This window comes from Calonectris borealis, chromosome 2 (genome assembly GCF_964195595.1).
Source record: "Calonectris borealis chromosome 2, bCalBor7.hap1.2, whole genome shotgun sequence".
Taxonomy (NCBI): Eukaryota; Metazoa; Chordata; class Aves; order Procellariiformes; family Procellariidae; genus Calonectris; species Calonectris borealis.
Genome location: NC_134313.1, coordinates 168,010,200 through 168,029,898, shown reverse-complemented (window position 1 = coordinate 168,029,898; position 19,699 = coordinate 168,010,200). Strand labels below are relative to the sequence as shown.

Sequence of the window (19,699 nt, the reverse complement as noted above, 5' to 3'; positions counted from 1 at the left end):
CTTTCCTAAATTAAACAATTCTGGACAGAGGGAATCCTAAAAAAAAAACTTCTCAGGAAATGAAGTCAGGATTTTTTAACCAATGATTTTCCTCTCATTCTACCTGGCAGCATAATCTCCCCCTCGAAGCAGCTCATTTCATTAATACCAAGCAGCTCAAATTCATTGTGGCTCGGAGCAAGTGGCAGGTGAGTTGGCCTTAATTTATGTCAGCTCTTTTTAGTCATATTTATTTTTAATTACATTTGCATCTTTTAAAGTCTGTCGGGTTAAGACAGCGAGCACAGCAGAGCTCTCAGCTTGGTTATGAATGGGGAATAAGCCCAGGAGAGAGTGGTCGATGGACGTGGCAGAAATAAATTATCTAGACTCTTACTGCCTGGAAGTCATCTGGTCTAATGCAGGTGCCTGTAAGATGCATGGTTGTGTCTAAGTTAGGTACCCTCAGCTGCCTTTGCAGTTGGTACTGAATTATAGACAGGTCCCAAGAAGATTCCTCTTTTCCTGAAGTTCTCTAAAATAATCGGATTGATTGCCTTCTGAAGACGCCTGTTTCTCTCTGTTGGCTGTAACAACTTCAGTTGAGATGTCTCACATGGCAGAAGTTAGAGCAGATGAATCCTACCTCCTACAGTATGGTAGGTCTTCTGTTGTTCTAAGTCACTGTAGGTTGTACTGCAGTCGACAGATTTAAGGCCATTTACTCCAGCTAGGCTCTCATTTGATGTGTTCCATTAAAAACTCCTTTTCCATCTGCTTTGAGTGGCCAGATTGTCTTTGAAAATCTCAAGCAGGATCCTGCTTCCCCGTTCCCAACAGCAAGTATGTCCCCTGAAGTCAATATAGTTTCACCTCTGTGAATGAGAGAAGAGGAAGACTTGGAGAGCAAACGAGGCCTGGATTGACGATACGTACAAAAGGGTGGCAAAGTGTTATCAAACTAGTATGTGTGGTATTTAAGAGTGAAGAAGTTCATTTGGTATGCTTGCTTTACCGTACTCCCACCATGTTTCCATCTGATTGTGCTGTAATTTGGTTTGCTTTTCAGCGGTCTCTGATGTGCTATAAATCCATACTGGTAATGCGATCTATCCCAGAAATCCTAGAAAGGACTCACGACAACACCTCCCTGGCCATCTCCCGACATCTTATTGAAGAAAGCACTTCGTCCAGTACCAGCGGCTCCTCTTCAGACAATGAGAACTCGCATTTCCCCAAGAAGAGGCACTTTGGCTCTACACCCGAACTGCACTTGTCCATATTTGATGCATTGAGCCATCAGGAACCTCCAAAACATGCAAGTGAAGAGAAGCACTCCAAAATCTCTGTCCCTCCAGTAAAACCCATGAGGAGGAAGTATGCTTCAATGAAAGCTGAGGGGGAGGACAAATCACCTACAGAAAGCAAAGTGCTTACGGCAAGTACCTTAAAGGAGAAAGAGGAGGGGCTCCATCCCAGACTTCAAGATGAAAGAACAGAGCAGTCCCAAAGAAGCGGTGCTGCTGAGCCTTCATCAGTGAGGACTTCCACGGAAAGCACATCGCATCTATGTCAGAAAGAAAAACCAGATATATTTTTGTCTGATAAAGACAGAATTGAAAAGGCTGGGGATGGGACGGAAAAGCCACCTGTCTGTGTTCCTAGACAGAGTGTCATTAAGAGCACTTTCTACAGCCAAGCAGCTGAGCTACCTGCAAGGGGGCCTTCCTCACCAGGCAGGGAGTTCAGAAGGCACCTGGACAGAGCCAGAAGGACTTTCCGGAAAGCTGGATATTCGAAAGTGCCCCTCAGTGGTCTCCGTGAACCCCTTCTAGAGCAGTTCGAACTGGAAGAAGAAGAAGGAAAGTCTGACGACGGAGATGATCACAGGGAAAGTCTGCTTGGTTCCTTGACCAAATCAGCTTCATTTGACACTGCAAGGAAACCACCACATCCTGCCATTGCTGGTGCTAGCCGAAGCCGTTCCCTGGATGACTACAGGCTGAGAGCCTCAAGATCAGTGAGGGAACAAGATATTTTGGAAGAAGACTGTGATATATTGTCACAGGAAAGTTGCCCTGAAGGCAGCGACCACTGCGACACTTCTGCAGGGCCTGGCAAGGGATGTTCTGTAGACACTTCAAAGCAAGAGGACTTTAGAAGAGCCAGCAAGGATTGTTCAGAAGATCAGCCCCCTCTTTCCACACAATGTGAGGGTAATGGGTGCCCAGCTGGTTTTGTGCAACAGCTAGAGAGGCTTCCAGCATCACCTCATAGGAGCGAGAGTAGGAAACATTTACTGAAGAAGTCAAAAGCTGCTTACGTTGAGGAGGAAGTTGAAGATTTGGAAGGCAAAAGCCCCATTCTAACTGCCCAGTGCTCAGATGTAACTGCATCATCAGCTCAAAAACGTGAAAGCATGGAGGGTAAATCTTCCCCTGGCAGTGCCTCTGACACTGCTTTTCAGGAGGACAGACAGTCCGTTTCAACCCTCACACGGTCAGAGACCACCTCCAAGCCAGCCCCTACGAGTGCGGGAGGTGTGTATCTGCCCCAGGAATCCGCTCATGGTACCGACATCCGTCCGGATCTAAAAGGTGGAAGCTTGCTTATCAAAAGGACAGCCCCAGTTCCACCTTGGAAAGACAAAAGGCAGAAACATTCACATGAGAAGACTTCTGCTCATAGTGTTGCCAAACCTGATCTCATGGAGCATGAAAGCTCTGCTGTTTTAACAGGCCCACGAACAGAAACGGATGCACTTCCAGTATGTAAAGACAGAAGTCAGGAACTTCCTGGTCAAAGTGTTCCAGCCACTGCTGTCTTGGTGGGCAAACGGCCAGGTACCCTGACTGCTCTGCACACAGCTGAGGAAGGTGCTCATCAGAAGCTGAAGACCTATAAAGAGGTGAGATCTGCTGTCCTGGAGGATGAAAGACCAGGTATTATGGGAATCACTCCACCGTCAGCCCATGATGGTGAAAGCCAAGTGCACAAGAGGGCTCCTGTTCATGTAGATAAAGCATCTGCCGTCCTGAAGGGAGAGCATCTCGTTGTTCCAAAAGTCCCACCACCAAAATCAATGCCGACTTCGGTCTCCGATGGAGCACCGCAGGCTGAAAGGGAACGGCCAGCTCACAGCAAGGAGAGGCTTGCTGCTCTGAGGAGTGAAAGCCCAGCTGCCGCAGAGGTTGTTCCCAGTGTGGCCCGTGAGGCTGAAACCGAGGGAGCTGAACCCCAGAAGGTTTCTGAAGGTGGTGGCATGGTGCCTGCTGTTCTGGAGAGCAGACACCCAGCTAGAACTGTGTCCTCCCAAAATACTGGCCTCCCTTCGGTCTGTGAGAGTGAAAAGCAAGAACATCCAAAGGCATCACTTCGCAGTGAGGTGAGATCTGTTGTGACAGCAAGTGGAAGCCGAGCAGCTGGACAGACTATGCCTGCTCCTTTCCCCAAGGCAGGACATCAAGTGTTTGAACAGCACAGGGCTGCCTATCCCAGTGGCAGAGTTTCTGCTGATCTGGAGGGTGGGCCTCCACGTATCTTAACTGCTTCACAACCAGAAGATGCTCCAGCTTCAGTCTATGAGCTAGAATATCAGGAACATCCAAAGGTTTATGGTGAGGGTAGAGGCGTTGCCTTAGAAAGTGGAAGCTGTGATGCCGGAAAAAGCGTCCAACCGTCGCTCCGCAGGGATCAAAGTCAGGAGCTCTCACATCACAGGTCTTCTTTTTACAGTGATGAGGAGTCTGCTGTGCTGGAGGGCTTAGTGGATGAGATGGTTTCCCTCTCTGAAGAGATGAATGTTTGGGCAGAGTCAGTGTCTGGTGAGGAGGAATGCAGAAAGCACATCTCTCCTCCCACAGAGATGTTCTACAAAGGCCCAGGTAGCCAAGCACCCACGGACACCTCCTTCCCTTCTGTCCAAGGGGGTAAAAGAGGAGAAGTCTCTGAGCTGGATGACCTTGCAGAACCCTATCTTGTCGTGAGTGAGGAGTCAGTGGTACTGGAAGGGCAGGGAGCACAGACGGTTCCTCATGAATGTGAGCATCTGGAGGACTTAGCGATTGAGAGCCCCACTTCTAGCCAAGTGAGTGTTTCCTCAACAGATAGCTTGGACACTGGAAAAAGACCCAGTCAAGTGTCAGTGAGCAAGGACACTGGTAAACACCCAGAAGTTTCTTTAGTGAAAATCAAAGACCTGTCAGATGAAACACCCAGTCTTGGCAGTGGAACTCCAAAATTTGACATATCAGAGGTAGAGCCTGCCTATTTGAATTTCTCTGACTTGTATGACATTGTCTATTTTCCATTTGAATTTATGAACTATAGGAAGCCTCCACCCAAACCAACTGGTCGACGGTTTATACCTTTTGGTGAAAGGGCAAGGTCACCTCCTGCAGGTCATTTGCATAAGGATAAAAGACTCTGCATCCGAGAAGAGGCAGAGGACAAGAACAGGAAGAACCATTTGGAAATATCTGAGGATTCAAAAGCAACTAACTTATTAGCCATGGGGAAAGGGTCAGAGAGTCATAAAGAAATATATGGCCCCCAAAAGGACTCCAGTGGTAAGCAGAAAAGCTCCTTCTACAACAAGCCAGGACTCTTTAAGCCATATGCAAGGTCTCATTCAGTGGAGCAGTCAGTGGAGCAGAGTCTGAAGAAGAAAGTAAAAGCTTCTGTTGCCCATATTTCAAGAATCCTAAAAGGAAAGACATCTCCTGAGCCAGAGGCAGAGGAAGGTAAGTATTTTACTCTGTGCCTTCATAGATTTGCTGCTATAACTGGGCTCTGCTAAATCTGCCTTTTCCTTTTTGCCCGGCATATCTGAGGCTGTGATTAGACCGTCATTGCAAAGCTGGCCGTGGCAGGTTATGATCTGCACAAAAGCAGATCGTGGCTGGATGATGCTTTCTTTGCTGCAGTTCCTTCTGCAGTTATCACCTGACCATGGTAAACCTTTACAGCTAAAGTGACTGGGAGAAGTTGGTGAAGTCACCCTGGCTACCTAAGTTGATGACACTGGACAACAGAATGTGTCCTTTTTTCTCTGCCATCCCTAGACATGCCCTGGTCTTCCAGGACATCATCCTGTTTGTAGTAGCCCTCACAGCCTTCCCTGTTGACTGAAGGCTCGTTAGCTGAGCTATTTATGTGTGAATGGCAGAACTGCCTGCTGTAAATGGATGCCACAGGGAGAAGGATGGTCTTGAATGACTTCTCATCCTTTCTCAAAACAGAGTTTGGTGAGCTGGGAAGTGAGGCAGTAGAAAAAGAGCTGTTAACAGGGGCTGAAGGATCTCTGAAGAGGAAATCGGCACTCTCTTCATTCAAGTTATCAAGCCTCATGCCAAAGGAGAAAGGTATTGCTATCGCATAAATCATCAGTTAGTTTTATCAGGAAGTATCACGAATGAATATGACAGCGCTGTGTGAGGCCAGTTTTTAAGGATGGATGTGCAATAATTGTCTTGAGATGACCTGGACCAACTCATGCGGTATGAGCCAGCCTCCTCTGTTTACATCAAATCTGTGTCCTTGCTAAAACTGTCTTGTCTTGGCATTGCTTGCAAATTGGAGCCATTCTAGGAAGCCACTGCAAAGGAATAAAACCTATGTGTAAGCTAGTAAGAGAATAAATGGAGTATCCAAGGGTGGGATGGCAGAAGGAGGGAATTGTGAATTCCTACGCTCCGGTCCTGCCTGCATGTGTAGGACCTGACATGCTGCTATAGAGCGATGCAATGAAAAATGGTGGGGCAGCCCCCACGGCGTGTCGGCAAAGCTGAACTTGCTTTTGTCGAGGCAAGTTCCCCCTTGACTCTAGCAGGAGCAATTTCTGAGGTCAGGTTAATGCCCCAGCATTCAGCAGAGCCCAGCCAAGCGCTGGGAAGGGCAGGTGTGTGAGGCTGGCAGCTCCTGGGCACTGCAGAGGAGGAACCCTGGAGAAACACAGAAGAAAACTTGAGCTCCCCCTTTCCCATGGAGACAGCAGCAGATTTGATGCTCTGTGGTTTTTTTTCCTCCTTCCATATCCATTTTCTATCTCTTCTTCTCTCTTCTTGTGTTGTCTTGAACTGATCCCCTCGTCCTTGAAATACCATCATTTAGTTTTGCCCCCACATTTAAGCTAGGCCAGAAGAAAACCCTTGCTGTGACATGCTCTCTCTCTTCTCTGAGCTGTTCTGCTGCCTTAGCTGTGCCAGCAGGGCTGGGCAATGCAGGTCTTCCCCATGGACCTTTCATGATCCATCTGGATTATCATGCATGAGCAGTCACACTGAGTCCATGAGGCTGAACGGAGCTCCTGCACCTGCGTGCCCAATGCCCAGGGGATTCTCCAACTGGTGGTCAAAAGAATGCCAGAACACGAACAAGAAATGTTCTTGAACTAATTAAAAATGCTTTCTGATGTCCTGCGTACGCTTATTTTCCACATAGCCCTCCTGGCCACTCTGAATCGCTGCTTTTCCTCTTCTTTGCAGCACCTTCGTTCGTTGAGGAGCTCATCGATCAGGCTGCTGCCGTCGGACAGTGCGTGACGCTGTCGTGCCGGACGGCGGCTCACTCCTCCCTGCACATCGACTGGTTCAGAGGTGACATTGCATCCCTCTGGGAAGTCCCTAACCTCCGGGAGAGGGGTGCAGGGAGGGTTTTAGACACCTTGGTATAAATTTGCAGGGTACTTATCTCTCCTACCTTCTGCTTTTCAGATGGAATACCTGTCCACAGCAGCAGCCGGGTCCTCATCTCAGCCACGCTCAAAAACTTCCAGCTGTTAACTCTTCTCTCTGTTAGTGCTGATGATTTTGGTATTTACACCTGTGTGGCCACAAACTCCCTGGGCTCAGCATCCACCTCTTGCATCATAAGAAAAGCAGGTAAGAGAAGAAGTAGCTACAGAAGTAGGTATTCCAAGTACTTCTGCCCAAAAACGTGACCTGTAAATACCTGTGAGGTGACATTTCTGCAGATCGGTTCAGAGGACAGTCTCTCCCTTGCCTGCTCTAGTCGACAGCCACAGCCCTTGCTGCCTGGTAGCGTGGCACATTTTGCAGGGTTTGTTCCCTCTTCTTCACTCTTTAGTCTCTCTCCTGGCTTCAGAGCCGCTCCAGTAACCATGTGGTTCTAGAACCAGACTTCAAAGTCTTAATACTGAGTTTAAATTAGGCACGGTTAAATTGCTGTTCCACTAGGGTTGTGTGTGTATATGTGTATAGATATATAGAGAGTTGTGGTGAAGGGAGTTAAATCCAGCTGGCGGCCGGTCACGAGCGGTGTTCCCCAGGGCTCAGTACTGGGGCCGGTCCTGTTCAATATCTTTATCAATGATCTGGACGAGGGGATCGAGTGCTCCCTCAGTCAGTTTGCAGACAACACCAAGTTGGGTGGGAGTGTTGATCTGCTGGAGGGTAGGAAGGCTCTGCAGAGGGACCTGGACAGGCTGGGTCGATGGGCCCAGGCCAATGTATGAGGTTCAACAAGGCCAAGTGCCGGGTCCTGCACTTCGGCCACAACAACCCCAGGCAACGCTACAGGCTTGGGGAAGAGTGGCTGGAAAGCTGCCCGGAGGAAAAGGACCTGGGGGTGCTGATTGACAGCCGGCTGAACATGAGCCGGCAGTGTGCCCAGGTGGCCAAGAAGGCCAACGGCATCCTGGCCTGTATCAGAACTGGTGTGGCCAGCAGGAGCAGGGAGGTGATCGTGCCCCTGTACTCGGCACTGGTGAGGCCGCACCTCGAATCCTGTGTTCAGTTCTGGGCCCCTCACTACAAGAAGGACATGGAGGTGCTGGAGCGTGTCCAGAGGAGGGCAACGAAGCTGGTGAAGGGCCTGGAGCACAAGTCTGATGGGGAGCGGCTGAGGGAACTGGGGGTGTTTAGCCTGGAGAAGAGGAGGCTGAGGGGAGACCTCATCACGCTCTACAGCTACCTGAAAGGAGGTTGTAGCGAGGTGGGTGTTGGTCTCTTCTGCCAAGTAACAGCGATAGGACGAGAGGAAATGGCCTCAAGTTGCACCAAGGGAGGTTTAGATCGGACATTAGGAAAAATTTCTTTCCTGAAAGAGTGGTCAGGCCTTGGAACAGGCTGCCCAGGGAAGTGGTGGGAGTCACCATCCCTGGAAGTATTTAAAAGACGTGTAGATGAGGCGTTTAGGGACATGGTGTAGTGGGCATGGTGGTGTTGGGTTGATGGTTGGACTCGATGATCTTAGAGGTCTTTTCCAACCTTAATGATTCTATGATTCTGTAATATAAAAAGCATATACATTTATATATATAAGAAGAATACCTGTAACTGAGAAATGCTGGGTGTAGAGGTATGTATCACAGCAGTGGTACTGCGAAGAGTCACTGGTCTTTGTGCCTCCTCTCGACAGAGGTTCCTCCCAGCCCTCCACCCCCTGACATCGTGGAGGTCTACGAGGATGGAGTGCAGGTGGTCTGGAAACCTGTGGAAACCAACACCCCCGTCCATTACACTGTCCAGTGTAAGAGCGAAGGTAAAGCGGAGTGCTGCCCTTACGCCTTGCAGGGAACATCTCGATTTGTATGATCTCTTCACCAGGTGGATATTTTATTTATATTCAGAAACAGCCTGATTTTAGCTCCCTAGTTTAGAGTTAGGAATGAAATTCATACATTAGCCATCTAAAAGTTAGATGTTGTGCTGGCTAAATAGCCTGGAGTATGCACACTCATACAAAGGCTTTGCTAAAGTGTGAATCAAACCAGGTCGCATGGAAGCTGTGACCAAAAAGTGAACGGCTAGAGAAGAATATGCGTGGCTGGTGCCAGATACGCAGTCCTGAGTAATCCTCTCAAATTACAGTTCTAACATTATACACTAATAATGCCCAGCAACAGCGATCAGCAGACAACATCATCCTATACCCAGGCCTTCCGTACAGTCTCTGGAGAAAGATGGTCTATCAAAAAGGCAATTCATCCCATGCTAAACAGCCATGCTTTCTTTTTCCATTGATTATGCAGGAAGCTTAGGGCAAACAGCCAGGACAAGATGACAAAAGTTTGGCAAAACTGCATTATCCCTTTGATGTTCTCTTCCAAGGCTTGGTCCGGAGCCTGATGAAGTCAGTGGATGTTTTCTTGTTTAATTCCACGAACTTTGAATCAAATCCCCAAGCCTGTTCTCTCTCTCTTGGGACTGATTTGCTGTTATTATTATGAGTGCTATGTCTGATAGTAATTTCTCCTGCAGTCACACAAACACAGCCCTTTGGATTCAACTGCTCCGTGTTCCTTCTCTTAATTCTCTAAACATACACGCACTCCTTTCTGGATTAGCGTGAGCATGGGCAGCAGCGCTCTGCCTTTTCACTCTGGAGCTGGTGTCAGCCACTTTTCCTCCAACGCGGCTTTCTTCATTGTTATTCCTTTTGACACAACTGTAGGTGAGACTTTGGGGAGGACACAAACGCAAGTTGTTCCAATTAGGAAGAAAAACAGGAAACAGCATCTACAATCTTCCATTGCATTCTGTGTATTTGGCAGGAACACGCAAAGTCCTGCTGTCCTGAACACAGGAGGATTAAGATAATCAGAAAAAAATCCTTTGTTTTATCCATCATTTGACAGTAGGCTTTTGTACGCTGCTTCTGCAGATACTTTTCTCTGTTTCTAGGCTTTATCTGCTCCTTCTTACACATACGCGCACCCTAATTCAACCAGTACCCTGCAAAGTCACTGATACCTTTGTTTTGGGTGGCGAATTATTGCTTGTCCTATGGTTTGAGGCTCTCTACCAGTATTTATTTGAATGAAAGGATGGATTTAATCTCAGGCAGTCTTAGGGAGTTGAGCTCAGCCTTGAGCACAGCAGCAATGGCAAAATATGGGACACACCATCATGTGAAATAAATGAGCATTAAATGTTTGCTGGTGATTTTCGACTTCACTCCTTAGTCCCATGAACAACGAGTCCAGAACATACCTACAATTTCAGTTCCCTGAGAAATCATCTGAGTTTCATGAAAGCTGAGTAAACCTGCCCAAGTTTCAAACACTGGGTTTGCTAAGAGGGTGTTAGTGGATAGTTCTGTCCTGAAATCCTGCACCTCATGGTTTCCATTGGATTCAGGGCAGGGCCAAAGGGAAAAAACCCAGTGGTTTTGCTAGGCTTTTGTTTAGGGTTCTTGATGTATATTTGCATTAGAGATTGGTGGCATGAATTAGATAAACAGAAACTATACAGGAAAGTTTCGCCATTCTTCTGAAACTATATTGCGACATCTTGGGCTGATAAAACAGCTGATTTCAGAAAAGATGAGTTTGGCACATGTACAACGAGCAGCACCACACACAAAAGTTGGCCGTAGCAAGTCAGCTTTTCCTTCACTCTACGAGATTTCACTGTTTCTCCATATTCCCAGCATATAAGTAAAGTTGATGAAAAAAAAACCCCAAAAAACCCCAAAGCTCAAAAAACCCCTGGTGTCACCATCTTAAATGAGTCCTAATCTCTTTTCTCTCTTTCCTTGGTTAAGATGGGGAGTGGATGACTCTTGCTTCTGACATCGCTGACTGCTGCTACTACGCCAAAAATCTCTCCAAAGGGTTTATCTACCGCTTCAGGATAGCCTGCACCAGTAAAGCAGGAATGGGTCCTTACAGCGACCCATCTGCCAAAGCGAAAATCACTGGGAAGGATCAAATGGGTAAGATCAAATGCCAAGAAAGCATTGTGGTTTTCCTGCATCAAAACAACTGCACCCTTTTGGATGCAGGTCCAGAAGTCAAGAGCAAGCGAATCAAAACCAATTCCACTTGGCTCAGGGTGGTTTAGGGCTTCCTCCTCTTTGGCTTTCTTATTTAAAAGTAAATTATATTCTAATTTTGGACACAGTTAGGGAAATATATATAAATATATAACAAATAAATAATAAAATAATACAATATGTAAATATAAATAATATGTAAATATATACAGAAATTTAATAATAAAATAAAAATCCAGAAACTGTAGATTACCCACTGAAGACACACTCAGTTTTTGACGTGAGATCATGAGGAAACAGGTTTGGGATGATGGATGTGTTACTGGAGGCATTGATCTATTGGTATAGATCTGCCTCTGGTGAAAGCCCTGGGCCTGCTCTCTGTTATGGACTCAGTCCTAAGTTAATTTATGTGTTCTGGTGTTTGCTCCTGGGAATTATTGCCCTACTGTGGTGCATTTTTCAGCTGTATTTTGTCTCTGAAGTAACAAAAGCTCGATTTACTATTTTTTTCATCTGTTTGAATACTTTGTACTATTCACATGTTTTTAAAATTAAGAAATCCATAACTCCACGGCAAATATATCCTTGTAGCAAAGGAAGTATCCTTTCTGCCAAGAAGTAGAAGGATGGTCTAGCTGGAATTTCCTCCCAGTGGAGAGGATTATTCTGTAAAAATCATTTCACAGAAATATTTTTAACCCACCCTAAATCCTCTGCTTTCCCTTGGCCCAGAATTCATTAACATATCTCAACGTGCCCAGCATTTCCAAGCAGATGCTTTAATGTGTCAAGGGATGCTTTAATATTTCAGGGAGCACTCGGACACAACCACACGCCAGAACTAGAGCAACAAGTTTCAGCTGCTGCCCTGAAACATCCAACTAAAAGAAGTTTTTAATTCTTTGTCAGTGTCTTACCATGCTCTGATGACTTGTTATGGGAGGAGATGAGAAGCAGTGGCTGAGAGGTTTGATATCATAGCACACAACATACAATCCACCTCATAGTCTGGAGGGGTCACACCAGGGAATTACTGGGGGGACAGACCAGAATCTGTTGCATTCAAATAGCATCGGGTGCCACAGCCGGGAGACAACCTGCAGGCTCGTCTGGAGAAAGCTCTGCTGTCGTCTTTGTCGTTCATAGATAGCAGAGAGTGGCTCAGAAAGGCTCCAGTTTCCAGACAGAGATGTTTTCCCATGTAATCCCCATCGCTTTTTCTCTCCAGAGCTTCGTGCTGCAATGCAGAACTTCCCATCAGCTGTTACTGAAGAAGAGAGTGAAATAATCGCACCATCCGAGCCTTTCCCAACCTACCAGACCTACGCCTTCCAAACAGAGATCAAAAGGTAATGAATCCAACTGAGACTCAACCAGCCAGAGGGAAATGCTGCATGTGGCTGGACGTTAGAAAAGTCACTTTTATAAATGCACTGCTCACCTAGTGTCACGGTGTTTTGTTGAAAACACCTCCACAGCAGGACGTATAAACCTGAGATCATGGGCTGAGCGATCTTCATCTTGGTTTGGTAGGATTCAAGCGTGGATTTTCTGGGAGAGCAAAAGGGTCTGTGCTGGGCACCAGGACAGCCCCTTAAGGTATTGTGAAGCGAGCCCAGGGCTAACAAAGGCTCCTCTCCTTGCTGCATCAACCTTTGCAGCTCCCAGTTTCAGACATAGGGTTGGGATTCAACTTTCTCTGCCTAGAAGATAGGCACCAACCTCTGTTGCCAACAGAAGGAGGCAGCTGCCTGCTGGAGATGAGCCACCTTCTCTCTCTCCAAAGGAGTTAAGCTCTCACTCCTGCAATTTAAAGCGACTGTACAATTTAGAGACCCGGGAGGATGTGCAAACTGCGACAATAGATTCAATAACGCAACAGTGGGCATGGATGAAAAACACAGCATGGGATCCTGATGGTTTTAAAGAACAGAAGCTCCTGGCTCTTCCAGGAGTAGTAGAGAAGCTTAAGTTGCCTTTGTCTTCCTTTGTACCAGGGGGCGTTTCAGCATCGTCCGACAGTGCAGGGAAAAAGTAAGCGGCAAGTCTTTAGCTGCTAAAATTATCCCTTACTGGCAAGAGGACAAGCAGACTGTGCTCCTCGAGTACCAAGTCCTGAGGAAGCTTCATCACACAAACATAGCTCAGCTGAAGGGAGCCTACGTCAGCCCCCGGCACTTAGTGTTGATCCAGGAGATGTGCGTGGGACCAGAGCTACTCCACTCTTTGGCATTACGGTAATAACAAGCGGAGGGAAGGGTTTTCCAGTCAGGGCTGGTGGAGGGAGCAAAACACCTATTGCTTTCCCCTGACAAACTGGATCATCTCTCTCCATCTGTTCCAGCGTGCTGTCATTGCACACGGGATTTGTGATGCATTTGTTCTGCAACTTCTTGTGACATAAAAAAGTTACCTTAAGTTCCCTACGAGGTTGGGGTAGGGGACAATTCAGGGCCACTCAGCTGAGATGTTGAAAGCAGTTTACAGTAGTTGATATGAAACCCACTCTCCCATAACAAGGAGATTATTGTGGCTCAGGAAGCCTCATTTCTCTTCCACGTTGTTTTTCACAATGGCAGAAAATAATCTGCTGAAATCCGTTGATTAAAGGAGAGGGAATGGTGGGCATCAAATCTGCGTTTTGATTTCTGCACAACCACTGCTTTCTCTGACATGCAGCTCTACAACCTCCTGAATCTCTTGCATCTGTAAACCTGACTCACACTCTGGACCAGCCTCTCCATATACAATAGATTTGCTAAATGAGTAGAGTTGTTTCTTCTTGACTCTCAAGGGCCCTCCTGGGATTAGACGTCTTAGGGGAGGACGATAGTGGGTGTAGAATGGTACCCTTGGGCATGCAGATAGGACACCTCTGGTTTCTATCCCCTTTCTTCTACCAGGACATCGTACTCAGAAGTGGAGGTCCGAGATTACCTGTGGCAGATCCTCAGTGCCATTGAGTATCTCCACGCACACAGCATCCTGCACTTGGATCTCAGATCTGAAAACATGATCATCACCGAGCCCAACCTGCTGAAACTCCTGGATTTTGGCAATGCACAATTCTACACACAAGACAAAGTTATTACTATGGACAAGTGCACGGACTATGTTGAAACCATGGGTGAGTACAGAGTTCAGTCACAGCAGCCTTGGCCTTGTATGCAATCTGTGGCAAACTGCCGTTCACTGACAGAGTGAGTTTGCGGGAGCAGTTAATGGTCACAACCGTCCCACTTGCAGATCACAGAGGACAAAGCCAGAGGTCACGGCCAACACCGCTCTGGCTGGCATCCATGTGTCCAGACCTCAGGGCTATAGCATTACTGCCATTTGGCCTGATGTTCTTGAGGTTTCGTTGCAGTCATCGCCCACGAGGGTGTCTTACCTCAATCAGCTCTCTGTACTAGAAGTTTTTCTTCTTCACTCTTGGGAAGGTAGCAAAGCATAAACCCCACTGTTTTTGTGCTGGTCTCTGCCTTGGAGGGGAGCTTGGCTCACACCGGTTTGCTCTTCTAGCTCCAGAACTGCTGACAGAGCAAGGAGCCCTCCCACAGACTGATATCTGGTCCATCGGAATCACAGCCTTCATCATGTAAGTCAGTCCGTCTTTCCCTGCCCTATGAGCAGCTTTAAAAGTGCAATTTCGTAGTCACCAACCAGGGGAGATGCATTGACTCAGAGAGTTAACCTCAGTTGTGCTCCCTCTCCTTGGCAATGCCGCAGAAGTCTGTGTGAGGCACTGGTGAGGCCGCACCTCGAATCCTGTGTTCAGTTCTGGGCCCCTCACCACAAGAAGGACATGGAGGTGCTGGAGCGTGTCCAGAGGAGGGCAACGAAGCTGGTGAAGGGCCTGGAGCACAAGTCTGATGGGGAGCGGCTGAGGGAACTGGGGGTGTTTAGCCTGGAGAAGAGGAGGCTGAGGGGAGACCTCATCGCGCTCTACAACTACCTGAAAGGAGGTTGTAGCGAGGTGGGGGTTGGTCTCTTCTCCCAAGTAACAAGCGATAGGACGAGAGGAAATGGCCTCAAGTTGCGCCAGGGGAGGTTTAGGTTGGACATGAGGAGAAATTTCTGTACTGAAAGAGTGGTCAGGCCTTGGAACAGGCTGCCCAGGGAAGTGGTGGAGTCCCCATCCCTGGAGGTATTTAAAAGCCGTGTAGATGAGGCCCTTAGGGACATGGTGTAGTGGGCACGGTGGTGTTGGGTTGATGGTTGGACTTGATGGTCTTTTCCAACCTTAATGATTCTATGATTCTATGGAGAGTATGGAGCTGGCTGCACCGTGCAAGGATGCCCCGTCCCAGCGATGTCTCCAACAGCGAAAGGCTGTTTTACCACACAGCAGCTGCTGGTGTTTCTCCCTCAGCCTCACCTGAAAAGCCCCAACTTTAACAAGAAAATTCAAATTATGCCAAGTGGAAAAGCAGCCAAAGTCATGAAACCCGCAGAAAAACAGTGGCCTTTGGGATTTTGTTTTCCCATATGATGTTCCTGTGCATCGTTGTGACCATCCTCTCACTGCTGGGTGGGAATTCCTGGGAGAAGGAGCATCCTGAGCGATGCCTTTCATGCTGATCAATTCTCCTCTTTTGGGGCAGGTTGAGTGCCAACTACCCCATCAGCTCCGACGTAGCCTGCGAGTTTCTGAGAATGACCAGGAAGGGGAAAGTGAAGCTCACGCGGTGCTATGCCGGTCTCTCGGGGGGAGCGGTGTCCTTTCTCCAGAGCACGCTGTGTGCAAACCCCTGGTAAGATGGTGTCTGCTCTCCCAACAGCACAGTTGGTGCAGATCCTGGCTATTGTCTCTTCTTTCTCTCCATTCGCAAGAAGCCTCCTCACCCAGGATCCCCAACTGACCTTCTCACCTTTGTCTGTTCTAGGGGAAGGCCGTCAGCCTCTGAGTGCCTTCAGAGCCCATGGCTCCAGGAGACAGGTTTGGACAACAGGCAGCAAGCACTGGTTACCTTCCCTACCACCAAACTGAGGAATTTCCTCACCGAACGGGAAAAGAAAAGGGGCCTGCTGTGCTCCAAGTATGGCCTCATGATTGCACAGTGACGTGGATGTAACGACAGATGTGAATTGTCTCCCTCTCCCCTTCTGCACTTAGTGTTTGGTACCAAAGAGTCCTGCCAAGTTGCGGTGCATCAGCTGAGCTGGGGTAACTGCTCTCCGTGAATGTGATTTAGCATAACAGAGCAAATTAATCCATATTATGAGCATTGCCACAAGGTAAGAACAGAAATAGAGACCTAACATGGCTCAGCTGACTAACGGTAACTTGACAGTATGTGTGTCACTTGGCTGCACGCTTCCTGGAATAACCAGGAGAGATTTGCGTAGCCATTTCTGAATGGGATTAGCTATCAGCCCCAAGCAGCTTTGCAAATCCTTCCCTGTGGTCAGAAAGACTCCATGCGTGCAAATGCTGGGCACTGACTTCTGCCCCTGGCCCCAGGACGTGATAACTAGATGTGCTTTCAGATGTTACTGCACTCGTCATCCCCATAGTGACCACCGCAGCAAGGTCTGAGGGACTGGTGGGTTTCTCACCTGCCTCCAATCCAAAAGAGTTCAATGACCAGTTATGATGGAAAATGGGGAAGAGCAAAGTACTTTTTTTGGGCTGAGGTCAGACAACAATGTATCTTCAGGCTTTGGATGTAGAGATCCAATTGGATAAAGCCCTGAGCAACCTGGCCTAAGTCGATAGCTGACCCTGCTTTGAGCAGAAGGTTGGTCTAGAGACCTCCTGAGCTCCTTTCTAACCCGATTTGTCCTGTGAGCCCATCTCTTTGCCAAGTGCCAGACACAAGGCTGGAGGGGTGGGACTCTGCTAACGTCCATCGGGTGCCAGGCTCAGCATGTCAACATACCTGCCCAAGTTCCCCACCAGCCCCATGGGGCCTGACCTGAGATTAAACACAGGGCTAGAGGAGAGTTCTTCTTGTGGAGCAACAAGAGGCTGCAGAGGGAGGAGGTATAGGTGTTACATGTGTGACAGCGGTACCACCGAGGAGACTTTAACCAGGACTTTTCATAATGTGAGGAAACTCTTTCCTGCTCAAGAAACAAGAAGAACCAGTGAAAGCAGCCTTGTAGCTTGACTCTGTAGCACAAAGTATGTACAGGGAGGGCAACAGCAATGGGGCTTTCCAGTAACTGATAAATTGCACATCTTCCTCACCCTACTCCTGCAAGAGGCCATAGCTTGCTTGGCTTTGAGAAGAGCTACTGTTCTCCCTGGGGCCCAAGTTGGCCCAGCTCCTGCTCTCTTAGAGCCCAGCCTGCTGCTAATTGAGCTGTGTGGCTCCATGGAAGGTCACCAGTTCTCCATGGGCACCTGCACTGTTGTGTCTACAGAGCTGACCGAGCTCCTCAAAGGTTTCAAGGTTTGAAAACACTGCAAAACTTGGGTTTTGGGGCATGTATTTGAAGTCTTCCATTAGACCTAGATGACACACTTACCCATCGCATAGGATCTTACAGTAACCCCTCACCTGCCTGACTGCATCTGCATCAATTGTCTTAAAAATGTGTTAAAGAACAAACATATAGAAACAACTCTTGAAGAAACCAAGCCGTGACTTGGTGTACGGGCATCTCTGGGAAAGATGTTCCGCAAGGCCAGGATGCTGGCACATGGAGCATTTAGTTGTACGGCTTTCCTCGCAAGCAGGGTTAAAATGGGCTTGTGCAGAAAGCCTTTTCTGAGCACATCCAAGGCTATCGGGCAGTGGTGTGAATGGTTCATTGCAGCCTTGCATTGCTTCCCATCAAAAACGCTCCCCCATCTTGCCTGGCTTCACTGTGTTTGGATCAGCGCATCCTGCCTGCCATAGGGTATTTTGGCATAGGCTGTGACTTGCTGGGAATAACTTGGCCACCGGACAGTAAAGGCAGCAAACACAATAGTGACCATGACCTCGTTACATGCAGATGTTGTACCACTGAGAGACTTTGCCACTTTGAAGCCTGGTTGTTCTTCTCTGGGGAGTGCATCTACCAGGAGACATGGCAGCAGCGTCACCGGCAAATGCTGCATGTTTTAATTCTTCAAAAAAATCCTGAACTTTCATGTTCTTCTTTCTCCTTCAAAATCTGCTTTCCTTTGCAATGGATGGTGTTAGCTGTGTCATTGCTTTGTACTTATAACCTCAGTGTTCCTTTGAGTTTCTCTGAAGTGAATGATGTATCTATTGGTGCCGTTGAGTTTCTTCGATTTTCCTTACAAGCAGCAGTAAGCAGAGGCTTTCTCAGAGCCGTATCTGGCTGTGTTTAGAGGAACGAGGACGGGAAAACAGTCCCTAATGCATTACAGTTTAATTCTAGAAGTGATGCTGTGGTCTTTTCCAACACGTTTAACCCGTATTGTTCCAAACCCGAAGCGTGCAGCATCGTGACTCCGTCCCTTGCACGGTGAGCAGAGTAGGAATCGTAACTGAGAGCGGAGGAGCTCTCACTGTGCTGCGGAGAGCAGACGCTGACTCAACAGACTGTAAAGCTTTGAACGTCAAAGTAATATTGTCTTCGCTATGCACTACAGAAGAGAAAACCAAGACTTTAGGGCCAGAGTCCACACTCAGTTTTCTTGGGGGAGAAAGGAGTTATACGAGACAGACACTGCCATGAGGTCTGCCCCCCAATAAACTTTTCGAGACCCTGGATTCCTTCCAATTTAACTTCTTTTACAAATCCAATAAGGTTTCCTTTGGCACAGGCTAGTTCTTTACTCTTGCTGGTACACTTTGGGATGGAAAGCTCAGTGCCAGGGGACAGCCCATCTAAGCATAAAACTTAATTGCAGATTAACTCATTTGGAGCTTTCACACTCTTCCGTATATGACTCAAAATAAGTGATTTTTTTTTTTTTTTTTGCTTCTCACAACTGCATGCATTTGAGCATGTCTGAAGTCTTTTATAGACACAATACTCTTTGGTTAAATAAACCACTCTGACAAGGAAGTAAAGCCAGATTTTTCTGCTGAATCATTGTCATTGTCCTTATTTTTATATCCCTTTCCCAAGTCCAGTCCATGTTTGTGCAGTACCCGTCCCTCACCCCTCAACTTTGACCTGGAGTCCCTACAAGTGATAACAACAAAAATACACTGTGCATTAGCCGTGAACAACCTTCACGCAAACCATGCACACAAAAATCCTCTTGCTAGAGCCTTGGATTGAGGACATCAATTGGCCAGGATGTCACTATGGCTTCTGACCTGCCCAGCTATCCCAAGGCATTCCTGGGCATGGTTTGGAGCTTCCAAAGATCAAACTATTGGCCAGAACGTGGGAAGAGCTCCAGCTTAATTGATATGCAATGTCAAGACAACATTCTGCAGAACAAAGCAGAATCTGGGTTTGATGTTTGGACACCTGTAAAAATGTTTGAGTTTCATTCCTCGGTCAAATATAATCTCCAAAGTCCAAGGTTAGCATCAGCGTTAAAATCAATCCACTGTCCTCTGCACAGGTAAGGCTATGATTTAACTTCTGTAAGGACTGATGTTGTCAGAGCCCTAATTATTGAAGGAAAAAAAAAGCAAAGCAGAGGTTGTAGAACAAAGTTTTATCCTGCATTGGATCCAGTGGATAAAACAGAGATGTTCGGGGGCTCATAAGGTCGCAATGGCTGTAGCCCATAAGGGATTGAGGTTGTTTTCTCATGCCCCACTTTGGTTTTCTCTCCCTTCCCATCACCCCATCCCATTCCTTATAGTCTCCTTGGGCCTTTGCAGAGGATGGGGTCTAAAGCTGGAGGGGGGGGTAGCACTTTCCAACAGGCATCTTCTGGGAACACCATCAGTCCATGGGGCTCGAGGAGCGGGTGGAGGAGCTAGGAGCTCCCCCCCCACCAAGGCTCAGGCACCGCACCCCAGACAGCCACCCCCTCGCAGGAGGGCAGACCTGTTCCCAGCCAGCAGGCAGAGTCCAAAATTTCCGGGCTTGTGCAATGATTTGGGTTAAAGCA

At 47.7% G+C, this 19,699-nt stretch overlaps 1 protein-coding gene across 1 annotated transcript in view; it reads left to right on the top strand.

Annotated features, from left to right (window-relative positions):
• The window catches only part of OBSCN (obscurin, cytoskeletal calmodulin and titin-interacting RhoGEF), a 192,442-nt gene extending 174,487 nt beyond the window's left edge, over positions 1–17,955 (top strand). The window contains 13 exon segments of the mRNA XM_075140878.1: positions 111–188; positions 1,049–4,721; positions 5,277–5,342; positions 6,465–6,575; positions 6,693–6,860; positions 8,359–8,481; positions 10,486–10,656; positions 11,981–12,068; positions 12,717–12,956; positions 13,623–13,846; positions 14,242–14,317; positions 15,324–15,473; positions 15,606–17,955. Coding sequence (XP_074996979.1) covers positions 111–188; positions 1,049–4,721; positions 5,277–5,342; positions 6,465–6,575; positions 6,693–6,860; positions 8,359–8,481; positions 10,486–10,656; positions 11,981–12,068; positions 12,717–12,956; positions 13,623–13,846; positions 14,242–14,317; positions 15,324–15,473; positions 15,606–15,783 — 5,346 coding nt within the window. The 3' untranslated portion in view covers positions 15,784–17,955.
• The last annotated feature ends 1,744 nt before the right edge of the window (positions 17,956–19,699 follow it).